Source organism: Patiria miniata, unplaced genomic scaffold (assembly GCF_015706575.1).
Source record: "Patiria miniata isolate m_02_andy unplaced genomic scaffold, ASM1570657v1 HiC_scaffold_20, whole genome shotgun sequence".
NCBI classification, from domain to species: domain Eukaryota; kingdom Metazoa; phylum Echinodermata; class Asteroidea; order Valvatida; family Asterinidae; genus Patiria; species Patiria miniata.
Window position 1 is genome coordinate 41,085,699 of NW_024037059.1, and position 24,155 is coordinate 41,109,853.

At 36.6% G+C, this 24,155-nt stretch overlaps 1 protein-coding gene across 1 annotated transcript in view; it reads right to left on the bottom strand.

The window, feature by feature from the left end:
• Positions 1-1,497: 1,497 nt before the first annotated feature.
• Positions 1,498-24,155, bottom strand: part of LOC119728129 (laminin subunit alpha-2-like) — an 83,050-nt gene continuing 60,392 nt past the window's right edge. Inside the window, exons 57-62 of the mRNA XM_038200204.1 lie at positions 19,671-19,869; positions 18,768-18,926; positions 17,950-18,103; positions 17,163-17,293; positions 16,499-16,721; positions 1,498-1,806 (exon numbers count right to left, since the gene is read on the bottom strand). Coding sequence (XP_038056132.1) covers positions 1,661-1,806; positions 16,499-16,721; positions 17,163-17,293; positions 17,950-18,103; positions 18,768-18,926; positions 19,671-19,869 — 1,012 coding nt within the window. The 3' untranslated portion in view covers positions 1,498-1,660. The remainder of the gene's footprint in view (positions 1,807-16,498; positions 16,722-17,162; positions 17,294-17,949; positions 18,104-18,767; positions 18,927-19,670; positions 19,870-24,155) is intronic.

Below are 24,155 nucleotides of genomic sequence, written 5' to 3' on the forward strand. Positions count from 1 at the left end.
GTATATTTTTGATAGAGTACATGTATTCGTTAAAGAAAAAAATCGTTGTTATGTCATGTTCTAGAAATGTGGACAAATAGAAACAAAAATTTGAAATTAAGACATTTTGTGGTATCCATATTCTTCATTGTATTTACGAAGACGTTAATCAAAACATGAATAATAGAAGGTACTATCATGTCTGACATAATTCTGGTAGGCCAATAATAAAATATCACAACTCAATCTAAACGGTATAAAAACAATAAATAATAATTTTTACATTTTGTTTCAAAACATCTACTGCAAAGTCTACAAATCTAATTAGTCATTGCTGTTTTAAATAATTCTACAAAATTTATATTCTTTTTATGAACACACATAATGTCACATACATGATTTGGTGATAATTAGTTTAAAACTACAGACAGTATCTTTTATACCATATAATCACAAACAATTTCTTATAAAATCACACTGATTACAATTTGTCGTAAACAAAATTATGAAAGGGTTCCGAAAGTCGTGTGCATTTTTCAAATACAAATTGCAGCATTTGGCTTAAAGCACTGATGAAACAGTCACGTCAATTTTGGTTAAAATTTTAAAACCAAAAATATTGGACCATTGATCGTTTTCTGCATCTAAAAAAAATGAACAGCCGAGAATACAGAAGAGGGTGTACATGTACTCGAAGTAATTGAAGTTTTTCAACGAGTATATCATGTAATTTATAGATCATAATTTAAATATAATTTTCAATCTTGTGTAAGATTTTAAAAATCCTGTAAACATCTTCACAATCAGGACTACACAAGCACATAAAAAATGTTATCTGTTTGATGATTGGTAAAATCGCTCTTTGACATCTTCAGGATACACTCTGGTACACTATCACTTTATATAAATAATCTAAAAACTGGACGTAACAAATCTTTGTTTTCTTTGTACAAACAAATATTTAATCAATAAGCAGCTGACCAATCATATTTCAGACTTAGCACCATTTTAAATTTGGCTGCCAGATGCCACATGTGCACAGGGTAAATCTGTAAAATCACTTCTGAATGCAGAAACCTCCGAAATGACACAAAATTCAAGTAAGAATACCCATTTTAAATTTTAGCATTTTGTTTGCAAACTCATGTAAATACTTTTTACACCATTTTACACAGGACCATGTATACATTTGCTTTATAAAATGTGTCGATCAAGGGCGGCAGAAACAGGGGTAAATCCCCTCCCCCCCCCCTCCCGCCAAAAAAAACCTTTCGGATGTCCCGTTACATAGATGTATGTACTGTACCCCTCCAATTCACAAACTTCAATCTTGGTTTTTGCCATTCACCGACGTATTCTATAACACTGTATACTCAGTGTAGTCCTGAGTGATTGTGAGAACAAATTCACAAACTACTTCGGTGGGACTCGAACCCACGACCTCCTGCTTACTAGTGCAGATGTCTTACCACTCGACTTTGCTTGGGTCGGCTGGCTGGTTCGAATCTGATATAGCAGCAGTTACCGCAACCAAACTATTCAATTATTCATGAAATGGAATTTGCGTCGGGATGATTGACTTGGTATTGATTGTTGAAAGCACCGTGAAAGCACCTTAAGAACTCTGGCAGCGTTACCTACAAAAACTGAGTTGACATCTTAGGACTGGTGTCTTGGGAAACTAGGTGAGGGGACACTGATCTGGGATGACGTCAATTGACTCTGAGGCAGACAGGAAGATGTAAGGTCTACCCAGGTTGATACGGAAGTCTTGAATGCATCCATTGAAGGCTGTCTTGATGGTTCCTGAGTGCTGCCACATTGGCTCTGGTAATAATAGAAAAGGGTAGATATTTGAATAGATATTTCTAAACTCAAACCAAATCGTGTACAAGGCTACAGGCAGGTTCATACTTTAAGGAAACTGAAAGCGAGAGAACTTTTACGTCAATAATTGAATGTTCAAGGTTAACCCCTTTCAATCCGAATTTTTATTCAGAAATATCTGATTTTGCCCAATTTTGCTAAAATAGCAAGGCTTACCCCTTACAATTTGATTTTTTTCATAAAAATCTGATTTTGCCCAATTTTGCTAAAATAGCAAGGCTAACCCCTTACAATTTGAATTTTTTCATAAAAATCTGATTGTGCCCAATTTTGCTAAAAAAACAAAGGTTAACCCCTTACAATCTGAAATTTTTCATAAAAATCTGATTTTGCCCAATTTTGCTAAAAAAGCAAGGTTAACCCCTTATAATTTAAGATTTTTCATAAAAATCAGATTTTGCCCAATTTTGCTCAAAAAGCAAGGTTAACCCCTTACAATCTGACTTTTTTCATAAACATCCAATTTTGCCCAATTTTGCTAAAAAAGCAAGGTTAACCCCTTACAATTTTAGATTTTTCATAAAAATCTGATTTTGCCCCATTTTGCTCAAAAAGCAAGGTTAACCCCTTACAATCTGAAATTTTCCAGAAACGTCTGATTTTGCCCAGTTTTAGGTAAAAATGCAAGGTTAACCCCTTACAATTTTAGATTTTTAATAAACATCCAATTTTGCCCAATTTTGCTCAAAATGCAAGGTAAACCCCTTACAATTTAAAATTTTTCATAAAAGTCTAATTTTGCCCAATTTTTGCAAAAAATGCAACCCCTTACCATCTGAAATTTTTCATAAAAATCTGATTTTGCCCAATTTTGCTGAAAAAGCAAGGTTAACCCTTTACAATCTGAAATTTTTCATAAAAATCTGATTTTGCCCAATTTTGCTAAAAAAGCAAGGTTAACCCCTTACAATTTGAAATTTTTCATAAAAATCTGATTTTGCCCAATTTTGCTAAAAAAGCAAGGTTAACCCCTTATAATTTAAGATTTTTCATAAAAATAAGATTTTGCCCAATTTTGCTCAAAAAGCAAGGTTAACCCCTTACAATCTGAAATTTTTCATAAAAATCTGATTTTGCCCAATTTTGCTAAAAAAGCCCTTACAATCTGAAATTTTCCAGAAACGTCTGATTTTGCCCAGTTTTAGCTAAAAATGCAAGGTTAACCCCTTACAATTTTAGATTTTTAATAAATATCCAATTTTGCCATTTTTGCTTAAAATGCAAGGTTAACCCCTTACAATTTTAGATTTTTCATAAAAATCAGATTTTGCCCAATTTTGCTCAAAAAGCAAGGTTAACCCCTTACAATCTGAAATTTTCCAGAAACGTCTGATTTTGCCCAATTTTGCTCAAAATTCAAGGTTAACCCCTGATAATTTTATATTTTTCATAAAAATCTGCTTTTGTCCATTTTTGCTAAAAAAACAAAGGTTAACCCCTTACAATCTGAAATTTTTCATAAAAATCTGATTTTGCCCAATTTTGCTAAAAAAGCGAGGTTAACCCTTTACAATCTGAAATTTTTCATAAAAATCTGATTTTGCCCAATTTTGCTAAAAAAGCAAGGTTAACCCCTTACAATTTGAAATTTTTCATAAAAATCTGATTTTGCCCAATTTTGCTAAAAAAGCAAGGTTAACCCCTTATAATTTAAGATTTTTCATAAAAATCAGATTTTACCCAATTTTGCTCAAAAAGCAAGGTTAACCCCTTACAATCTGAAATTTTCCAGAAACGTCTGATTTTGCCCAGTTTTAGCTAAAAATGCAAGGTTAACCCCTTACAATTTCAGATTTTTAATAAACATCCAATTTTGCCCAATTTTGCTTAAAATGCAAGGTTAACCCCTTACAATTTTAGATTTTTCATAAAAATCAGATTTTGCCCAATTTTGCTCAAAAAGCAAGGTTAACCCCTTACAATCTGAAATTTTCCAGAAACGTCTGATTTTGCCCAGTTTTAGCTAAAAATGCAAGGTTTACCCCTTACAATTTTAGATTTTTAATAAACATACAATTTTGCCCAATTTTGCTTAAAATGCAAGGTTAACCCCTTACAATTTTAGATTTTTCATAATCATCTAATTTTGCCCAATTTTTGCAAAAAATGCAAGGTTAACCCCTTACAATCTGAAATTTTTCATAAAAATCTTATTTTGCCCAATTTTGCTAAAAAAGCAAGGTTAACCCCTTATAATTTAAGATTTTTCATAAAAATCAGATTTTACCCAATTTTGCTCAAAAACCAAGGTTAACCCCTTACAATCTGAAATTTTCCAGAAACGTCTGATTTTGCCCAGTTTTAGCTAAAAATGCAAGGTTAACCCCTTACAATTTCAGATTTTTAATAAACATCCAATTTTGCCCAATTTTGCTCAAAAATGCAAGGTTAACCCCTTACAATTTTAGATTTTTAATAAAAATCTGATTTTGTCCATTTTTGCTAAAAAAGCAAGGTTAACCCCTTACAATCTGAAATTGTTCATAAACATCCGATTTCGCCTTATTTTGTTAAAAAAGCAAGGTTAACCCCTTATAATTTTAGATTTTTCATAAAAATCTGATTTTGTCCATTTTTGCTAAAAAAGCAAGGTTAACCCCTTACAATCTGAAATTTTCCAGAAACGTCTGATTTTGCCCAGTTTTAGCTAAAAATGCAAGGTTTACCCCTTACAATTTTAGATTTTCAATAAACATACAATTTTGCCCAATTTTGCTTAAAATGCAAGGTTAACCCCTTACAATTTTAGATTTTTCATAATCATCTAATTTTGCCCAATTTTTGCAAAAAATGCAAGGTTAACCCCTTACAATTTTAGATTTTTAATAAACATACAATTTTGCCCAATTTTGCTTAAAATGCAAGGTTAACCCCTTACAATTTTAGATTTTTCATAATCATCTAATTTTGCCCAATTTTTGCAAAAAATGCAAGGTTAACCCCTTACAATTTTAGATTTTTCATAAAAATCAGATTTTGCCCAATTTTGCTCAAAAAGCAAGGTTAACCCCTTACAATCTGAAATTTTCCAGAAACGTCTGATTTTGCCCAGTTTTAGCTAAAAATGCAAGGTTTACCCCTTACAATTTTAGATTTTTAATAAACATACAATTTTGCCCAATTTTGCTTAAAATGCAAGGTTAACCCCTTACAATTTTAGATTTTTCATAATCATCTAATTTTGCCCAATTTTTGCAAAAAATGCAAGGTTAACCCCTTACAATCTGAAATTTTTCATAAAAATCTTATTTTGCCCAATTTTGCTAAAAAAGCAAGGTTAACCCCTTATAATTTAAGATTTTTCATAAAAATCAGATTTTACCCAATTTTGCTCAAAAAGCAAGGTTAACCCCTTACAATCTGAAATTTTCCAGAAACGTCTGATTTTGCCCAGTTTTAGCTAAAAATGCAAGGTTAACCCCTTACAATTTCAGATTTTTAATAAACATCCAATTTTGCTCAAAAATGCAAGGTTAACCCCTTACAATTTTAGATTTTTAATAAAAATCTGATTTTGTCCATTTTTGCTAAAAAAGCAAGGTTAACCCCTTACAATCTGAAATTGTTCATAAACATCCGATTTCGCCTTATTTTGTTAAAAAAGCAAGGTTAACCCCTTATAATTTTAGATTTTTCATAAAAATCTGATTTTGTCCATTTTTGCTAAAAAAGCAAGGTTAACCCCTTACAATCTGAAATTTTCCAGAAACGTCTGATTTTGCCCAGTTTTAGCTAAAAATGCAAGGTTTACCCCTTACAATTTTAGATTTTTAATAAACATACAATTTTGCCCAATTTTGCTTAAAATGCAAGGTTAACCCCTTACAATTTTAGATTTTTCATAATCATCTAATTTTGCCCAATTTTTGCAAAAAATGCAAGGTTAACCCCTTACAATCTGAAATTTTTCATAAAAATCTTATTTTGCCCAATTTTGCTAAAAAAGCAAGGTTAACCCCTTACACTCTGAAATTTTTCATAAAAATCTGATTTTGCCCAATTTTGCTAAAAAAGCAAGGTTAACCCCTTACAATCTGAAATTTTTCATAAAAATCTGATTTTGCCCAATTTTGCTCAAAAAGCAAGGTTAACCCCTTACAATCTGAAATTTTCCAGAAACGTCTGATTTTGCCCAGTTTTAGCTAAAAATGCAAGGTTAACCCCTTACAATTTTAGATTTTTAATAAACATCCGATTTTGCCTTATTTTGTTAAAAATGCAAGGTTAACCCCTTACAATTTTAGATTTTTCATAAAAATCTGATTTTGCCCAATTTTGCTCAAAAAGCAAGGTTAACCCCTTATAATTTTAGATTTTTCATAAAAATCTGATTTGTCCATTTTTGCTCAAAAAGCAAGGTTAACCCCTTACAATCTGAAATTTTTCATAAACATCCGATTTTGCCTTATTTTGTTAAAAAAGCAAGGTTAACCCCTTACAATTTTAGATTTTTCATAAAAATCTGATTTTGCCCAATTATGCTAAAAATTCAAGGTTAACCCCTTATAATTTTAGATTTTTCATAAAAATCTGATTTTGTCCATTTTTGCTAAAAAAGCAAGGTTAACCCCTTACAATCTGAAATTTTTCATAAAAATCTGATTTTGCCCAATTTTGCTAAAAAAGCAAGGTTAACCCCTTACAATCTGAATTTTTTCATAAAAATCTGATTTCGCCCAATTTTGCTAAAAAAGCAAGGTTAACCCCTTACAATTTTAGATTTTTCATAAAAATCTGATTTTGCCCAATTTTGCTCAAAAAGCAAGGTTAACCCCTTACAATCTGAAATTTTCCAGAAACGTCTGATTTTGCCCAGTTTTAGCTAAAAATGCAAGGTTAACCCCTTACAATTTTAGATTTTTAATAAAAATCTGATTTTGTCCATTTTTGCTAAAAAAGCAAGGTTAACCCCTTACAATCTGAAATTGTTCATAAACATCCGATTTCGCCTTATTTTGTTAAAAAAGCAAGGTTAACCCCTTATAATTTTAGATTTTTCATAAAAATCTGATTTTGTCCATTTTTGCTAAAAAAGCAAGGTTAACCCCTTACAATCTGAAATTTTTCATAAAAATCTGATTTTGCCCAATTTTGCTAAAAAAGCAAGGTTAACCCCTTACAATTTTAGATTTTTCATAAAAATCTGATTTTGCCCAATTTTGCTCAAAAAGCAAGGTTAACCCCTTACAATCTGAAATTTTCCAGAAATGGCTGATTTTGCCCGATTTTAGGTAAAAATGCAAGGTTTACCCCTTACAATCTGAAATTTTTCATAAAAATCTGATTTTGCCCAATTTTGCTATAAATGCAAGGGTAACCCCTTACAATTTTGGATTTTTTCATAATTTCTGATTTTTCCCAATTTTGCTCAAATAGCAAGGGTAACCCCTAACAATCTGAATTTTTTTCATAATCATCTGATTTTGCCCAATTTTGCTTTAAATGCAAGGTAAACCCCTTACAATTTTAAATTTTTCATAAAAGTCAAATTGTGCCCAATTTTTGCAAAAAATGCAAGGTTAACCCATTACAATCTGAAATTTTTCATAAAAATCTGATTTTACCCAATTTTGCTAAAAAAGCAAGGTTAACCCCTTACAGTCGGAAATTTTTCATAAAAATCTGATTTTGCCCAATTTTGCTTAAAAAGCAAGGTTAACCCCTTACAGTCTGAAATTTTTCATAAACATCCAATTTACCCAATTTTGCTTTAAAAAAAGCAAGGTTAACGCCCTTACAATTTCAGATTTTTCATAAAAATCTGATTTCGCCCAATTATGTGAAAAACCAAGGTTAACCCCTTACAATCTGTAATTTTCCAGAAACATCTGATTTTGCACAATTTTAGCTAAAAATGCAAGGTTTAACCCCTTACAATTTTAGATTTTTCATAAAAATCTGATTTTGCCCAATTTCGTTTTATGTTTCCTGCAAGTTTGAAACAATTTCATTTCGGGGCCAAAACAAATGCAAGGGGTTAGCCTTAATTAAGGTTATAATTAAGGTATGGTCGCACGGAAAACTTTCAATAGAATATTCCATAATAAAATGTGTGAAAAGAAGAAAGACAAAATGTCAGAACTTGGAAGAGTAAGCTCAATCATGGTCAATGATTATTTAAATCATTACAATAAATATACGTTTAAACAAATACAAACTGCTAGCTAGCAAAAGTGATAAAAATGCTGATTGCTGATGTACACCACCAAGAAATAACTAAAGTTGGGAAATACACCAAACTATTTTTTTTAATGGCAAAGCACTTTCAGTATGATTTTATTTTGCTTTTTTTGTGCACCCATAATCTCTCAGTAAATGATTTTGTTTGTTCAGAGAGTTTCAGACACAGATGGTAAAATTTTGTTAAATGTCCATGTTAAACCGTGAATACTCTGCATGAAAATAGCTCTAAATGCCACGTTAAACAGAAACATCCACAAACAAATCTAGATTTATATTTTTCAGAGAAGTATCATCTAAACAAAACAGAAACAAACAAGTACACAAAAGCAATGTAAAGTTACTTAAAAAGACACATATATAATGTTCCAACATGATAGTAGCATTTAAGAAGCCTCCAAATTATTATGTGAGATAAACACCATGGGCGTCGCCAGGATTTTTTTCCAGGGGGGGGGGGGCAAGCAAATTTTTCCCCAAAATTCCTTAATTTTTTCATTATATTCTCAATTTATCATTTTTCTGAGCGTGAGCAGGGGAACATTTGCCTTACCCCCCCCCCATCAAATAAATAGCAATATGGCTTCGCACCTCTTTTTCCTTCCCCCCTTTTTCCCCCGTTTTCGAAGGGGGGGCAAGCGCCCCCCCCCCTTGTCCCCCTCCCTCGCGACGCCCATGATACAACATTTAACCATGTAACTTAAATATCGCACTTGTTACTCTTTAAAATACACCGACTCAAAAAATATTCCCACAAATCTAGCCTAATCGCCGACAGCTGACAGAAATTTGACCACTGAAAGCCTGCAGTCGTACACTGAGTCACCCGCACGCTCGACGCGCATGTGCCATATCACGCCTCTAACTAGAAATTTGGGAAAGTCAATATCCTGGAGTACACTTTTGGTTAATATAGTGTGCCTGATTGTAGGATTTTATCAGCGTTTCCCATTGAAAATATGGCATGAGGCCCCCCCCCCCCACCCCTTGATTTTCGGAGGTCTAAGTGTCTGAAGAAAATAACAGGTCTACATTTCAGCACGCCTACCTAAAAAAAAAAATCTGGATCCACCCTGCTAACCCCCCCCCCCCCCCCCCCCCAAATATTGGCTCTAGAACTGTGCCTGCCCCTACTCTATGGTCTAACTGCCAGCGGCTGAGAAACCACCTACAAGAGGTTGTATATGTACATGTTCTTTCAAAGCTTCCTTGCGAAAATAAAAAGTAGAGAGGCCCACACAATGCAGTCAACATAGAGAAAACACTGGTATTTTTTTCAGCAACTCCCACGCATAAATCAATAAAAAAATCTCTTTTTTTTTAGATTTGACTTTTCCAGATTTAGCAACATTCAAGGTTAAATACAGCATTTTGAAGCCCTAAACACTGCAACAAGTATCTATTTGGGTTTTGTTGATCTCAAATATAGCTCAAAAATAGTCCAAATATAGTTGATAGATATAATCACTTCTATACCTCGTTAGCACTTAATGATCTTACAGAGTCAGTACTCTGTAAGATCATTAAGCGCTAACGAGTCTAACTCAGTAAGGGTTTAACGTTGCCTAACTTTCATGGACAGACCAAATGTAGCTGACTCATTCAGTTACTAATAAAAGACCCGAACACTAAAAATGTGTAGGGGGTTGTTGTTGTTTTGAAGTGAAAACACACTGTACGATAGCACATTATGTGACCTGTTCTGTCAAAATCAGACTTTTCTGGGCATAAGGTCGAAAATGATATTTTTACATATTGTTAACATATGTTCTTTTTCCTTTTAATAAGTGGTTTAATTTTTGAAACCAGTCATTCCTGGGCAGAGTTATGAAATTTTGAAGTTTATTGTGTCGAAAAGTAGAAAACGGAGAAAATGGCCAAAAACGTCACAAAACAATTCATTTTATCACTGAAAGATAAAATACATTATTCTCCACGAACACACGGCTGGCTGAGTTTCAAACTCTCTGTTAATCAGCGGATGGTTGCTATGGTATGGAATTAGTAAACATTTTGATTGCCCAAATTGCAGCTGGCCATCCATTGCTGGCATCAAGCCAAAAGTCCTGTTCATAGGCAGAAGTTGATGTAACTTCCAAGGGAGATATAAATATTGATACAAATGTGATAAGTCCACGCGCACGCACAGACGCACTACGTGCACGCCGTGGATGAAAGGCCAGTTCGGCGTAGCTTTTTGAGACCGCAACAACAAAAATAAATTTCTCCTGGAATAAGCGTTTGTTTGCTTACATTCCATGGATTTTCGTTCACATTTGAACTTCGGTTAGTGAACTTATGATTTGCAAATGTTATGCAGCTGACTTCAGTGATCTTTGGGGGTTTTGGAGACGGCATTTACGTATATCCTACGAGTACGACCATACAGCTTTTACAAGATGCCTCGTCAGAACGTCAGCCCAAGCGATCCGCTCGCTTGTCGACATTTCATGTGATTTGTCACAGCCGTCCAAGGTTTCCAGAACATGAATTCTCAGCGTTATAGGCCTAGGCCTACTCGTACTTTTTGGAAAGCTGAATCACCACTGGATTATGTCAGCCGTCCATGATTGAAGCTTGTGTAGTCCTATTTGAATCATGGCCCTTCATAAGTTTACGGACACCGAAGTCCAGGTGCTAAATCAACGGTCATGACGGTGCGTTCCAGCCGAGTCCGGGCGGTGCATCCCCGCCCAGCTTTCAATCCGCCCCGGTGCTGGTGGCTGGTGTTCTCGGCATGCTTGACCGCGGCAACGTGTCGGCCTGCAGTACAGTGTGAACGCTGGATCTTTGTTCGTCACGACCCTCTCTCGAGATTTCCCGCTTCGTGCAATGGCTTGGACATCATGCTCAAACATGCCAGGCATGATGGAATTCAAGGTGAGAATTTTCCAATCACACAGCATTTGTTTTGGGCCCGTTTGTTTGTTGTACTGTGCAATATCGTGTGAAGTTTTTGTTCACCGTTTCTATGATTTTAGTTTTAACGCTAGGCCTCAATTATACGCAGCCAGCGGTAGGGCCCTATTGAAAGTGCGGAGATCGATCGACATTTGATTTAATCCTACAATTTACTTTCATACCTTCATGGTTTGACCTAATTTGGATAGTTGAATTAATGATTTTGATATTTAAACTGAAAAAAATGTCCAATATGTCTGATGAGTTTTACGGCACATTGAATGTAATATCACCATGATCACTCAGACGGGGCATCGGTGTTGACGTCGGCATAGGCCTAGGCCGATTTGATACAAATTCGATCATTCGGGGACCGTTAAGCGCGATAATAAAATGCCTATCCACTGCAAGCTGAAGGCGAATCATGGCGATTAGGCATCACTTGATCACCGAGGCCTTAACTTTGGTAGCCTACTGAGTCAACTTTATACCTGGGTAGCTTAATTGTTTGCCATAATTAATAAGCCTAGGCCTACATCCTGGTTTCCTTAAAGCTATGACTATGAGCGTGAGCTATTCCAAGTGTGCAGTTGACTTGTTCATTCACTTTTGCAATTACTTCCCTCAACGGAGATACCTGGTCCCTACTTCATTTTCTTAAAAAAAAAAAAAATAATTATTGAATTTTATCAATAGTTTTGTTTTTGCAGCCAGCCATTTATGTTTAATAATATAATTAATAGGCCTTTGTTGGCCCTATATTACGACATGTTGAGGCATGCATTGGGGGCTTGTTTTGTTTTCCTAACATATAGGACTAAAACTCATGAAAGAATTAGCAGGGGCTAGGCTCTTGCGCCTATTCAGTTATTTCATTTGTTTCATTTGTATTTGTCTCAAATCGTGGCCAGAGTGCAAATGTAACCGTAAAACATAATAAGAAGTAAATGAATAGCCTAATATAGTAATAAATAAATAAACTAACAAACACACAAATATATATAAAAAAAAAAAAAAAAAATCCAATAAGATACTAGAGCTATAACAGCCCTGGGCAATTAATTAATTTTTCAGACCATTTCTAGTCTGACAAATGTTATTGTTCTGCAGCTAATTTGAGCCGATCTTTCGGCATTGGTTCCTAATACAATAAATAGGGGCCCGGGGCCTATAATAACACCGCGGTGCAACCTGAGCAGTTTTTAGCCAGTGCATGTAATGCTAATTACATAGTTATAAACATAATCATGATGATATTAATTGTAGGGCCTACACAATTAAATGTAAAGAAAGCACTTTAATGCAAATTTAAAAAAAAAAAACAAGAAGAAGAAGAGGAGTGACAGTGTCCCCACTGGCATGATTAATCTTGACAGTTCCTAAGATAAGATAGTACTTCCACATAAATTTGCGATTTTGGCCAAACATGACATGATCGCTGTTTGTCAGAGCAGCTGCTTTCGGAGCAGGTTGGCAGATCTGAGATCACTGGATGGGCACTTTCTTAACCTATTTTGAAAAGGCATGTTAATTGTTAACCCAAGGAACCTGACCAAAGAGTCCAAAAACGCAGTAGGCTCCGCTTGACAATGTGTAATTAACCCAACCTTGTATGATTGCAGCAAAATGCTAGATTCTTTTTCACACAATTAAGGGGGACCTATTCATTCGAGGTATAGTTTCTCTCCTGTTTAGCTTGACATCCTTTTCTGTCACCTGGGCCAACTTGTGAAGCCATAGGAATTTATACTGACATTCAAAATTATAATGAAATACTATACTACAAACTTTAATAATTAAATAGTAAAAATTTCTACTAATGCTATAACAGCGAGACTTTACCATAGACTTGTGCACAAACCTAAACTATCACCTAATCCAAGTTTACCTTTTATCTTTTCTTCACGAAATTTGGTGATTTTCTCGAGCTAGATAATTTGCAACACAAACATTCCTTGTCCTAAGGGTCGTTCTAACAATAGGGTGACTCCAATTTGTCACCCCCACATGGCATGTTGCCAAAATCCAGATGTGACTTGCCAAATAAATTTAAAAAAAAAAAAAAAAAAAAAGAACCTGTCGCCCATTTGTGGGATGCTGTAGATTATATAATAATAATGATAATAATGATAACTAACACCCTGACAAAACAAATAAACACCCCAACAAACAAACAACCTAACGAACACATAAACAAAAAATAAATGAATACATTTAAAAGATAGATATGTTTGCAAAGGATAGCTGCTGCTTTGAGTATTTTCTGTTGCAGGATGCCAGGGGATAGCACACGCTACAAATTGGTTTGGGACCGGGACTCAAACCATCGAATGCTCTTCAGATTTGCAACATTGAGGTCTTCCAAGGTTGGACATCTTGTCAAGTTCGGTTGGTACTGATCGTCCAGCAATTTGGCCAGTTTGGCGTCCAGATTATAAACTGTTGCCTAAAGGCGAATATCAGGAAAACTGTCAACAGGAAAAAACTGTCAACAGAAAAAGCGGCACACTTTTTTGACCATGACCTATTAAATTCTATGGACTATTTCAATTAAGTTGACGCGATTTAAAAGCATGATGGCATTGAGGAGGATAATACAACATAAAGTGTACGCTAAGTTATATGATCCGTAGACACATACATTTAACCACACGTTGCGCGTTTACGTGCTTGACGCAGATCTTTAGCAGCCCAATTGTACTATTCATATGTAGGCCTACCTGTAAGTGTAATAATATTTCCCATTGTCATGTTAACGTTGATGCACCGTACTTAAGCCTCCTGCTGGTTATGATTTTTCAAAAAAAAGAAAATTGGGCTTCAAAAACAAGAAACAGATAAAGCTGGTTAGAAACATTTCTTGACATGAAATGAATATTGCTAAGTAAATTACAACTTGGAATTTTCTAAATTGCATTCATGCTTTTGATGTCATTGTATTGGGTTGTAGGTTGTACATAGTCCTGGCTATTTTGTACTGTATTTTATATTGAACACGGAATACTTATCTTCAGGTAACAGTTTGAATGACTAGCTATAGCTATACATTGACTGTTTACATTTAATAACGGCTACTTCAACAAGTTCATTGTTTTAAGGGGATTTAAGTAATAATTGTACTTTTGGAAGTTAACATAAACAATTAAAAAGTAAAAAAAAAAAAAAAAAATCTTTATGCCTCCAGATAATTTTGCTCCAAAAACTACAAAGAAAACTTGGTCGCCTATTTGGGGGCCGGAAGGGAATTTTTTCGATCTTTTCCACCAGGATGGGTTTCGTACTGGCTTTTTCACCTTTTTCAGGAGCAATAATAGCTAATTTGTTTAGTTCACGTTAGTGATACTCACAATAGGAGGTTGATATGTTGGGGATATTTCCCCTTACTGATTTATATTAGATCTACCCACGGGAGAATAGTACATTTCGTCCTCTTTTTGTCCACGAATGGTTTTGCCACTTTGTAGGCCAGCTTAGAAGGTAGCCACTAACATTTCCCCCTTTGTATCAATTGAATCTATATCGATCAGGATTGGTTTGAGAAATATATAAAAGCATTTAATCAACATTTGTAATTAGTTTTACCTCTTTTGACAACGTTATCCAATGATCAAGTTGTGGCGTATGATTATAATACCTGACTTTGTAATGTGTATTATTATAATGCATGTTTAATTTTCAAAAATTTCAAAGAGGCAGCTTGTGTGGTTTAGGAAGAGTGCCTAAGATTTGTGGCAAGCATGCCGATGAGGTTACAGCATTTAATGATGTTTGCAACATTAACTCTTTAAAAAAAAATAAATAAAAATGGTAGCAGTTCGCACTCTATCCTCAGTTGGTAATAGTTATACACAACTCCAGTAGGGCCCTGGCGCTAGTATTTGTTTCGTTCAGTCTTTCTCTTTTGGGGTTCTACTCTTCGGGGTAAGGGTGTGAGGGTACTGCCTGTCGTCCCATGGGGCGCGCGTCGCGCGTTTGGCGAAGTTGGCTGGGAGCGACGGGCAGTGCCTCAATTCAAACTAAATAAACAAGTTGGGTGAATAGTTCTTAAGTAAAACCTTTGAATTTGGACGTTAAACATTTAACAAGTTGTGTTTAATCTTTGTAAAAAAGTACGCCAAGCACCCATTTGTACTGATGGGGCATGCCAACCGTATCTACGAGCGGTGGACCAAATCGGTGTGCTTTAACTACAAATAACTTCTTGAGTAATATAGGCATATAAATACTAAAGTCACGTGACAAATACTTAAGTCATGTGACAAAACACTTTGGCTAGCATCCACTTGTTCTGGTGGGGCTAGTGAATGGTTGGCAAGCGTGCCAAGTTTTCGGGCCCAGTGATGCCAAGCATGGCAAGTATTTGGGGCAAGCGTGCCCCGTTTTTAGCTTGTTTAAAATGTTTCTAAGGCAAATATCTTTTAGCAAATAGGTAATTATTGGTATGTTATAGCTTGTTAACGTATTTACGGACATTTAATACAGTTAAACATTGACCGAGGAGAAATAAATTAGCGGCTCAAAAAATCTATGCCAAAAAAGTCAAATCAACTCTCACTGTGTGGTTTTGTGTGTTGTCTGAGAATAATTATTTCTTTAACTGATTTACCTTATCAAAATCATCAAAAATAGTATGTAGAATTCAAATTAGGATTTCATACTTTTATAATATATTTTAGACATGTTCAGGATTACAAATATGCAAAAATGTGAAAATCGATAAAAATCACCCCCACAGCGTTTTTTGGCCCTATCTCAATTTCAACCTCTGCCCAGAAGCGTCTGCTTTTGACAGAACAGGTCACATATCTCCGATAATGTGGATTGGAAGTGACCACAGTAGTGTGATGGATTTTATCTCTTGAGCTCTACACTGTAAACATGGTTTAATATAATTTTCCTCAAGTTAGAGAAACGTTAGTAGAATGGGTCTGCTGATTTTTTAACAGCAACAGTTAATTTCATTTGTTGATTGCATCATTTTTATTTAGCCTAGACCATGCCTTAGTCTTTTGAATTACTTGCCTTGAGTTCCTATTTTTTGTTTTTGTTTGGGATTGGGATAAGGCTTGGGGGACTAACTTTCCTTAGATAGGAGTAATTTTTTTACTATATTTTTCCATGTAATATCTAACCTGGAAAACCTCCAATAGTTAAATTTCTTTTGTTGATTGATTGATTGATTTTTATTATCATTTTTGTTAACGAGGGGGTGGGGACTGACGTTCCTATGATAGTTTACAACATTTTTCCAACAATATTTTTCCAACACTACAGGGTGAGTAAAAAAAAAAAATTCACACACAAAAGAACACTCAACCTTTTTGTGATCCATGGACAGAACCTTAAAACGGTGGTTGTGTTTAAAACTTGAAAAGTACATGAGTGATTTGAATGATTCTTGTACTAAAGGCTTATGAATTGGACTTTCATATCCTAGATTTTGAAACTGCTAAATGCAGAACTTCACTAAAACAATGGTCCCGACATTTGGGTTTCGTTTTTGTTTTACTCACCCTGTATTTTTCCAAAACTATTTTTCCAACAATTTTACCTGGAAAACCTCCAACTGATATTGTACCATTCGTCTCCGCCGTCGCCCCGTCGTCACCGTTATACTCAAAGTTGTCATCGTCGACAAACAGTCTTAGCTCACTGCCCTGCTGCAGGACATGCACCATGTGAAACTGATTATCACACAGTGCAATGTCCTGAGTGGCTCCGTTGAATGTGATGCGACGCGGACCGTTCAGGTTGTTATCAACACGTAGGACAAGCTGGTCAAAGAAAACGGTTGGATGAAACATAGAGAAAGGACAAAAATGTCTTTATCATTGTTCACAGCACTCCAAGTTTATAAATATTCCTGTCTTGCAAGTTTTAAAACTTGTGGTGAGCAATGATTTCTGATGGGAACAGTATGTTTGTGTTCCCAGGCAAGACACTTTATCACAATTGCCTCTTTCCACCGAGGAGTATTAATGGACGCCTTAAAGGTTAGAGACCCGTTGCACTGATCTTAAGATGCTTTAAAATAAATAGTCCTTTTTCGTAATGAACACTGGTAGTAATTGTGTAGTGGACTTTGTGGCTGAACTTGTGAATTGACTTGTGAAGGACTCCACTACTATGAAATTATGTCAAAGAGTAAAACCCACTATTAAAACTAATCATATTACCGCTAATCAGTATCTATCTCAAATCTCAGGTTTATTTACTTCTCTGTTGATGATTTCTAAGGCAAGACCCCCGTCTTTATTATCTTGGATGGATAGAAGCACGGCAAACTGTTGCGCTGTGCGGAACTTGAAGCTTAACACAAAGTCCACGTCCATTGCTACTGGCTCATCTGAAAATAAATGGGATACAAATTTCTGCTGAATCAGAAAAGATCAAGTTATGATTAAGGGACCAGGGACCAGTGGCATTTTTTTTCAATTTATTTTTTGGCCTTGTTAGACATTTTAGGCTCTAGACTTTCAAAATGTATTCTTATTGCTTTAATGCGTAATTTTTCAGGCACATACATATATGTAATGATCACTGTTATGAAGGTTGTGTGAAACACATTTTATAAATATTATTATGAAACATTAGATTTCCAGGTGTTGGAGGGGTCAAACTGACTCGGCAAAAAAAAATCTCCAGGCGACAAAAAAAAGAAAATAATGCAAGTATCCGCTCCGTTCACAAGTACCCCCTCATTGGCAAAGAAAGCACAGTTGGGGGACCGACCAATGCCATCTTGCCTGACAGCAATTTTGCCGCGACGCGCGGCCGTACCACTGCGTGTACGTAGTACAAATCCCCTGGTGTACGTGCGTCACACCCAAGGAACGATGCGCGTCAACTAGCTAAATGTCCTGCCAATGGGACGTCGTTGCTAGGTAAAAGGCCGCCCTCTTTTGTTCGCACACGGAGCCCATAGTCCGAGGTAAGAGAAAGTATTTCCTGATCTTTTCAATACACCACTGACTGTTGCCATAATTTGATGTATATACTCACTCAGTATGGCGTATCCCGTGCCTCTGAAGTATGCTCCCGGTTCAGTACTCATGAAGCAAGGAGTAACTCTGTTACTGATCTGAGGCTGCATTAGATCCATCTCGTCTTGGTTGACGCTAATCTTACGTATACAACCCTCAAAGCTCCGCATTGCCTGATAAAATGGAAAAAAACATGACGTATAAACGTGGCACTCTGATAACAGCTTAACCAGTTCACGCCGGGACTTTTTTGACAAGAATGGAACAAATCCGAGAGCGTGCTGAGGTGAAATTCCAAAGTATCAGTACCCAAGTCTAATTAGAAACACAGTTTTCCATGTTCTAACTCAAACAAGGCCGCGTATCTTTGGATCAAGGCGCAGGATTACTTTTCACTCGACCGCCAGCCAGGCAGGTTGAAGCCATCACCCTCGGGCAGCACATTTCCGGCCTCGCTCGCTGCGAGCGGGTCGCTGACAGATATTTTCCCGCCTCGCTCCCTGCGTGTTTACCATCATCCAACCTCAAGCCAGGCGGGTTAAAGCCATCACCCTCGGGCAGCACATTTCGGCCTCGCTCGCTGCGAGCGGGTCGCTGACGGATATTTCCCGGCCTCGCTCCCATCGTGTTTATCCATCATCCATTCCGAATACTGCAAAATCTTTGCGTGTATACACGTCATCCGGCGCAAACTGGTTAACCCAATTTGTCCATGTACTGCCCCAAACTGCCCCGCCTTTTACCTCCTGTCCCACCCCAGCACTCTCTCGGATTTGTCAGTGAATAAATACAATGTATACTTAACAGACACATATTTAGATTAAGTTATTTCCTTACTATTCCATCGATAGTTCTAGTGTCGGTAGAGGGAGCCCCGCCAACATAAAGAGGTGAGTCAAAGTCCACCATGTTGACCCTTCTGGAGAATTTCTCCTTCTGCGTCTCGTGGGCATCTAGGGTTAGGGAGATGGTCTTACGATTCTTCAAGACTTTGACCTAACAGAATAAAAACACAAGATGAAGGGACAATCAAGAATCTGAAGAAACAATGCTCTTTACAAAATAATATAAAGTATTTAAGCAATGAAGCCTGTTACACTTGTTCACACTTCAAGAAAAAATGTGAAAGGGAGGTGAACATTTATGACGTTTCATCATTACAAATATTCCTGTAGCATTTCCAAATCTATTTGAATTTCACAGGATTCCAAAATGAATCGTTAAATATTAACAATGATTCTGAAAAAAATGTTTTTTTAAACTTTATTCCTAAACCGTTTCCACAGGTTTTCAACTAGATTCTAACATTGATTTAGAATTTTACTGGATTCCAATAGGATTCCAGTTGGATTTCTGCACTGTTCCCATCAGAATTCCCACTGAATTCCAAATGGATTCCCATTGAATTCATACAGAGTGTTTTTTCCAATACAATATGCCACTGTCCATCATCAATCACATGGTCGGACAGCTAGGACATTCAAATTTGATTTCTCTATTATTCCCATAGGATTCCAATTGGATTCCCACTGGATTCCCACTGAATTCCCATTGAATTTCCATAGAAATTGTTTTCTTCTAATACCCGCAACATGCCACTATCCATCATCAATCACATGGTGTGACAGGACATTCAAATTTGATTTCTCTATTATTCCCATAGGATTTCAATTGGATTCCCACTGAATTCCCATTAAATTACCATTGAATTTCCATAGGATTTCTTGTTTCAATACTCACAACATGCCACTGTCCATCATCAATCGCGTGGTGTGACAAGACATTCCTGTTACCATTCTTCAACCCACTACTGAAGGTGAAGAAGACGTATCCCATCTTGAGATGCACAGAGCAGTAGATGTCAGGGTTGGAGTCGGAACCCAGGAAGAAGATCATCCCTTCCTGGGAGGAGGTCCGCAGCTCAACATTCACAGAAAACCTGCAAAGATCAAGCAAATTCAAGCTCTATATTCTGCAGTGATGATGTTTTCAGGTAGAAAAAAACTCTGTAAGTGTTAATGAAGAGACCACCAAAAAAAAACAAGTCGAGTGCACAAAAAGCTCTGGCCTAGTTGCAAGAAGTCTTGCATGGAAGTCTTGCATGAAAGTCTTGCATGAAATTGATCAAAATGATCCCTGTCAGAGCTTAAAAATTTGATATCAAAAAAGCAAATATGGAACACCATACTTTTTGTCAATTTCCGGGGACAAACAGACGGACAGACCAACCACCAAGTGACATTAAGAAATTCCTGCCAGAGCTTAAAACTGAGTCACAAGGACAGGAAATTACTCTGGTTTTAATGGAATTTGAGAAGAGGAAACAATATTTTATAAATAATTTTTTTTAATTTGTCCCCCTGAACAAATGAATGAGAATATAGTGCTTGTCTTTCAGGTAGCTTGAAGCCAAATTCATGCTTCAAGGTTATTTTACTATACAGTGAATGGAGTAACGGAACTGATATGTCACAATAAATGCACAACTATTAACATAATAATTTTCACTTTGGTTTTGCAAAATAAAACCTTCAATCTATTTTAAAAAAGAAGGAACATTTCATAAAGTGTCCATTTCAAACCAGACAAAAATTCCAAAGTATCAGTACCCAAGTCTAATTAGAAACACAGTTTTCCATGTTCCAACTCAAACAAGGCCGCGTATCTTTAATAGAAAATCCGGATGCTTGACATGTCTCCATCTATCTCAAGGTGTAAATACCAGGCATAATTAGTGACAAGTTGTCCTCAAATTCTTCTGCTTCAAGAAGCTCGAAGGAAAGAGTCCTGAATTAATTTCACACCCGTCGGGGGCTCATAAAGAGTTTGGCCTTGTTATGTCTAATTACACCAGGATTGCTTAAGGAGGCAGCATGAGGAAGATGATAGCGGTCTGACCATTCCATCTGAAATCCTTGGACACTGTTGTTGTTTTTTATTCCAGATGTTGATTAAGGAATTCTCTAGACTGCTGAGGACTGATCGAGCTTGTACCCACCGGTAGCTAATCAACTGCTTGAAAAACTTTACACAACTCAATACTGGTGTTCTTCAAATCAAGGCTGGCTTTAAGGGGGAGCCTAAGCCCCGCCCCTCAACCTCCCCCCCCCCCAAAAAAAAATCCTCAAAACTGTTAGAACAGAGGAGAACTGTTAAGGATCAGGAACAAATGTGAACCCTACACGATACCAGTATGTTTACATAATACATGTTATTTTACTCTTAGATGAAAACTCCACTTCTTTTGTCTTAATTATACTCACTCATAACTTCCCAAGTGGACTACAGACAGTACAGCAGCATTTCAATTTCTCATTGTAATATGACCTTATGGAAAATTCTTAAGAATATCTTCAACAATTTGTGATGTCTTAATGTGTCCTCCAGACATAATTCTACTGTGAAATCTCGATAATTCAAAACAACTGACGATGACTAGAGCAGGCTAGTCGAAACATTGAGACCAAAGACAAGTTCGTTTAGAACTTACAGCAGGACTGTTCTTATAAGAACAAAAAACTACTTAGCGAAGTTGATAATAAGCAGGACAAGTTCTTTTCAGAACTTAATGTCTTCTAAGCAGTAGTTATTACCACATGGTGTTACCGCAAACCGAAACGAAAGTCAAAACTTGTTAACTCAAAACCCTCCTCACTCAAAGTAAAAACTTATTTCCGTCAATCCACTGGATAACTCCAAACTCTGCTTAATTCAAAATTTGAGCCAATTCCCCCGAGATTTGACAGATCGAGATTTCACTGTAGCCCATATACACAAACTCAACACCTTGTGGAAATCTAGTTTTAATCCTGTCTTCTGATCTGTTATTTACAGAATTGTATTGAATTTCTGTCCCTGGCGCAATACTTGAACAAGAAGTGTTTAGCACAAAAAAAAGGGATTTGTAGATATGGAGGTTGTCTGTAAACAGAGGAAAAAATAAACCGAGTGAATGAACATTAGGAGTGATCATTGAGAGGATTTAGGGAATCACATTCCATCTTATTCATTGACTTCTGAAGTTAGTCTGAAGAAAAACTACATGTGGGTAGAACCTAGAACAAATCATGATCTGCTTCTGCAAAATGAGTAACACTACTCTGAAGAAATCATTTCCCACTTTTGAGGGGCATATTCTCTGAACTACATTATTTTAAAAAGTGCTCCTCTAACTTCAAAGATATTGTGATTATTCGGCAATTGGCCCGGATAGCCCACAAAAGTCTTTCGACTTGTTTCCAGTGGGGAACAAGTCAAAGATGTGGAAGGAAATTCTACTATAAAAACCCCAAAACATGAAATTTATGAATTAACTTTCAACTTGCAGGAGCAGGTGTAACAGGGTGTAACAGCTGCATCAAGGTGATAGACTGTTAGGGTTCTGTGGTGTTGTGCTATGAGGGCAGGCTAGACACCTGCCAATTAAAGATCTGCCGATATACTGCATAGTGTTATCAGTGATCAGTGGGAGGGGAATCGACCTCCTTCAAGGACAGTGTAAGGACAGGTTTGACCAGTCAAACCCAAGGGCGGATCCAGAACACAATTTGGGGGGGGGGGGGCCAAAAAAATGTTGGTCCCCCCCCCCCCCAATTTTTGGATTCTAGATGCTCTGTGGTGCGATCTGAGGCAATTTCTGACCACTTTAACCAATTTTTTTGAGGAAAAGATGGTGGTGTACTCATTGCCTGCCTTTATTGCGATGTGACATAAAAAAAAAAAAAAAAATTGGTTTCGTTTTTTTTGGGGGGGGGACCATGGCCCCCTTTGCCCCCCCCCCCCCCCCCCCCCCCCCCCCGGATCCGCCCTTGGTCAAACCATGGAGAAATGTTCTTATTCCTCCACGGTCAAACCAAGTCCCTACCTCTCAATCGTCACAAGCTGTTCAAATAAACTGTGAAAAAAAGGACATTCCTTTATAGATACTCATATCTGGATTTGTGAACTGGCTTGTGGTTTGGACTCAACTTCAACACTCAGGTCGATCATTAAAACTATTATTTCACAGATGGATTCCCATTAGATTTAGAAACAGAGTAAGCAGCGGAACTTAAGCAGCGGAATTTATTTATCCCTAATGTTGGACCCAAAAGCTGCCCTATGAATCATGTGAAGTTTGATGTTGGAAGACTTGGAAAACATGACTGGATTTAATTGGAAGTGATCGGAATGGACTATAGAATATGATAAGTTGGAATAACTTGGAATCGAGTTTTAATTGTTAAAAGTTTGATTGATTGAAATGGACTCTATTCAGATTTAATGAATTAAAATGAAAAAAAAAAAATTGGAATGAAGTGAATTGATCAAATTTTCCCTACTATTTTTCCTGCAACATTATACATACATTTTGATACAAAGGTTGTTCCCCCTCTACTGTCATTAACAATCTGAAACCCACCACAGGAACAGAAACTGATGAGCCAGCCCCCCCCCCCCCATCCCCTACAGAGAGAAGTGGTCCAATTATAAACACTCTCCAGTCTCAGTAGAGTTGGGTTTGTCCTCATCATGATAGTGCCAGTGGCCTTAATTGTAAATCTTTTCCCCCCAGGCCACTGTTTCCATCACGTCATCATCTTCAGAAAGGACATTCTCATCTTTATTTGATGAGAGCCCACTCAGAATGGAATAAACTCCCACTTTTTACAAAAAAACCTAAACCTAATCAGTAGTGTTCCTGAAGAGGGAGTGATAGAGGCACTGCCAATCCTTCAAGGCCCGTGTCCTAGTCTTCTCCTCCTCCTTCAGAAGTTGGCGAAGGCAAAAATGAGCTTCTTATTGTAAAAACCCACTGATGCCCCCTCCTGAAAAATGAGAACCTTAATTAAGTGCCCCCTGCTAATTGAACCACAGTTCAATGTTAGTCTTCCTTTATAGGGCTCGCTCAATATTGACGGCCATCTCTGTAGGAGAACTGCAACTGCGTATTTTACGCAATCAAGCACGCATTGCGCAGTGTTGAAAATGTTCCAAACAGGCGCACTTGTTGCTCGAAATGTGTTTGAAATACGACGCAGCCGATGCGCGTTATGCAAGTTGACGCTCAAAATGCCGATGCACGTGGATGATCTGTAGGAAATGACGTCTATGAACGAGAGCTTTTGTCATCTGTTTTTGCTGTTCAAAACAAAAACTACTAGAATTCATTCTTTAATACCAGCCTGGAACCGATTTAAAAGAGATATGCTTTATGGTGCATTTATGAATGTTAACCCAGAGAGG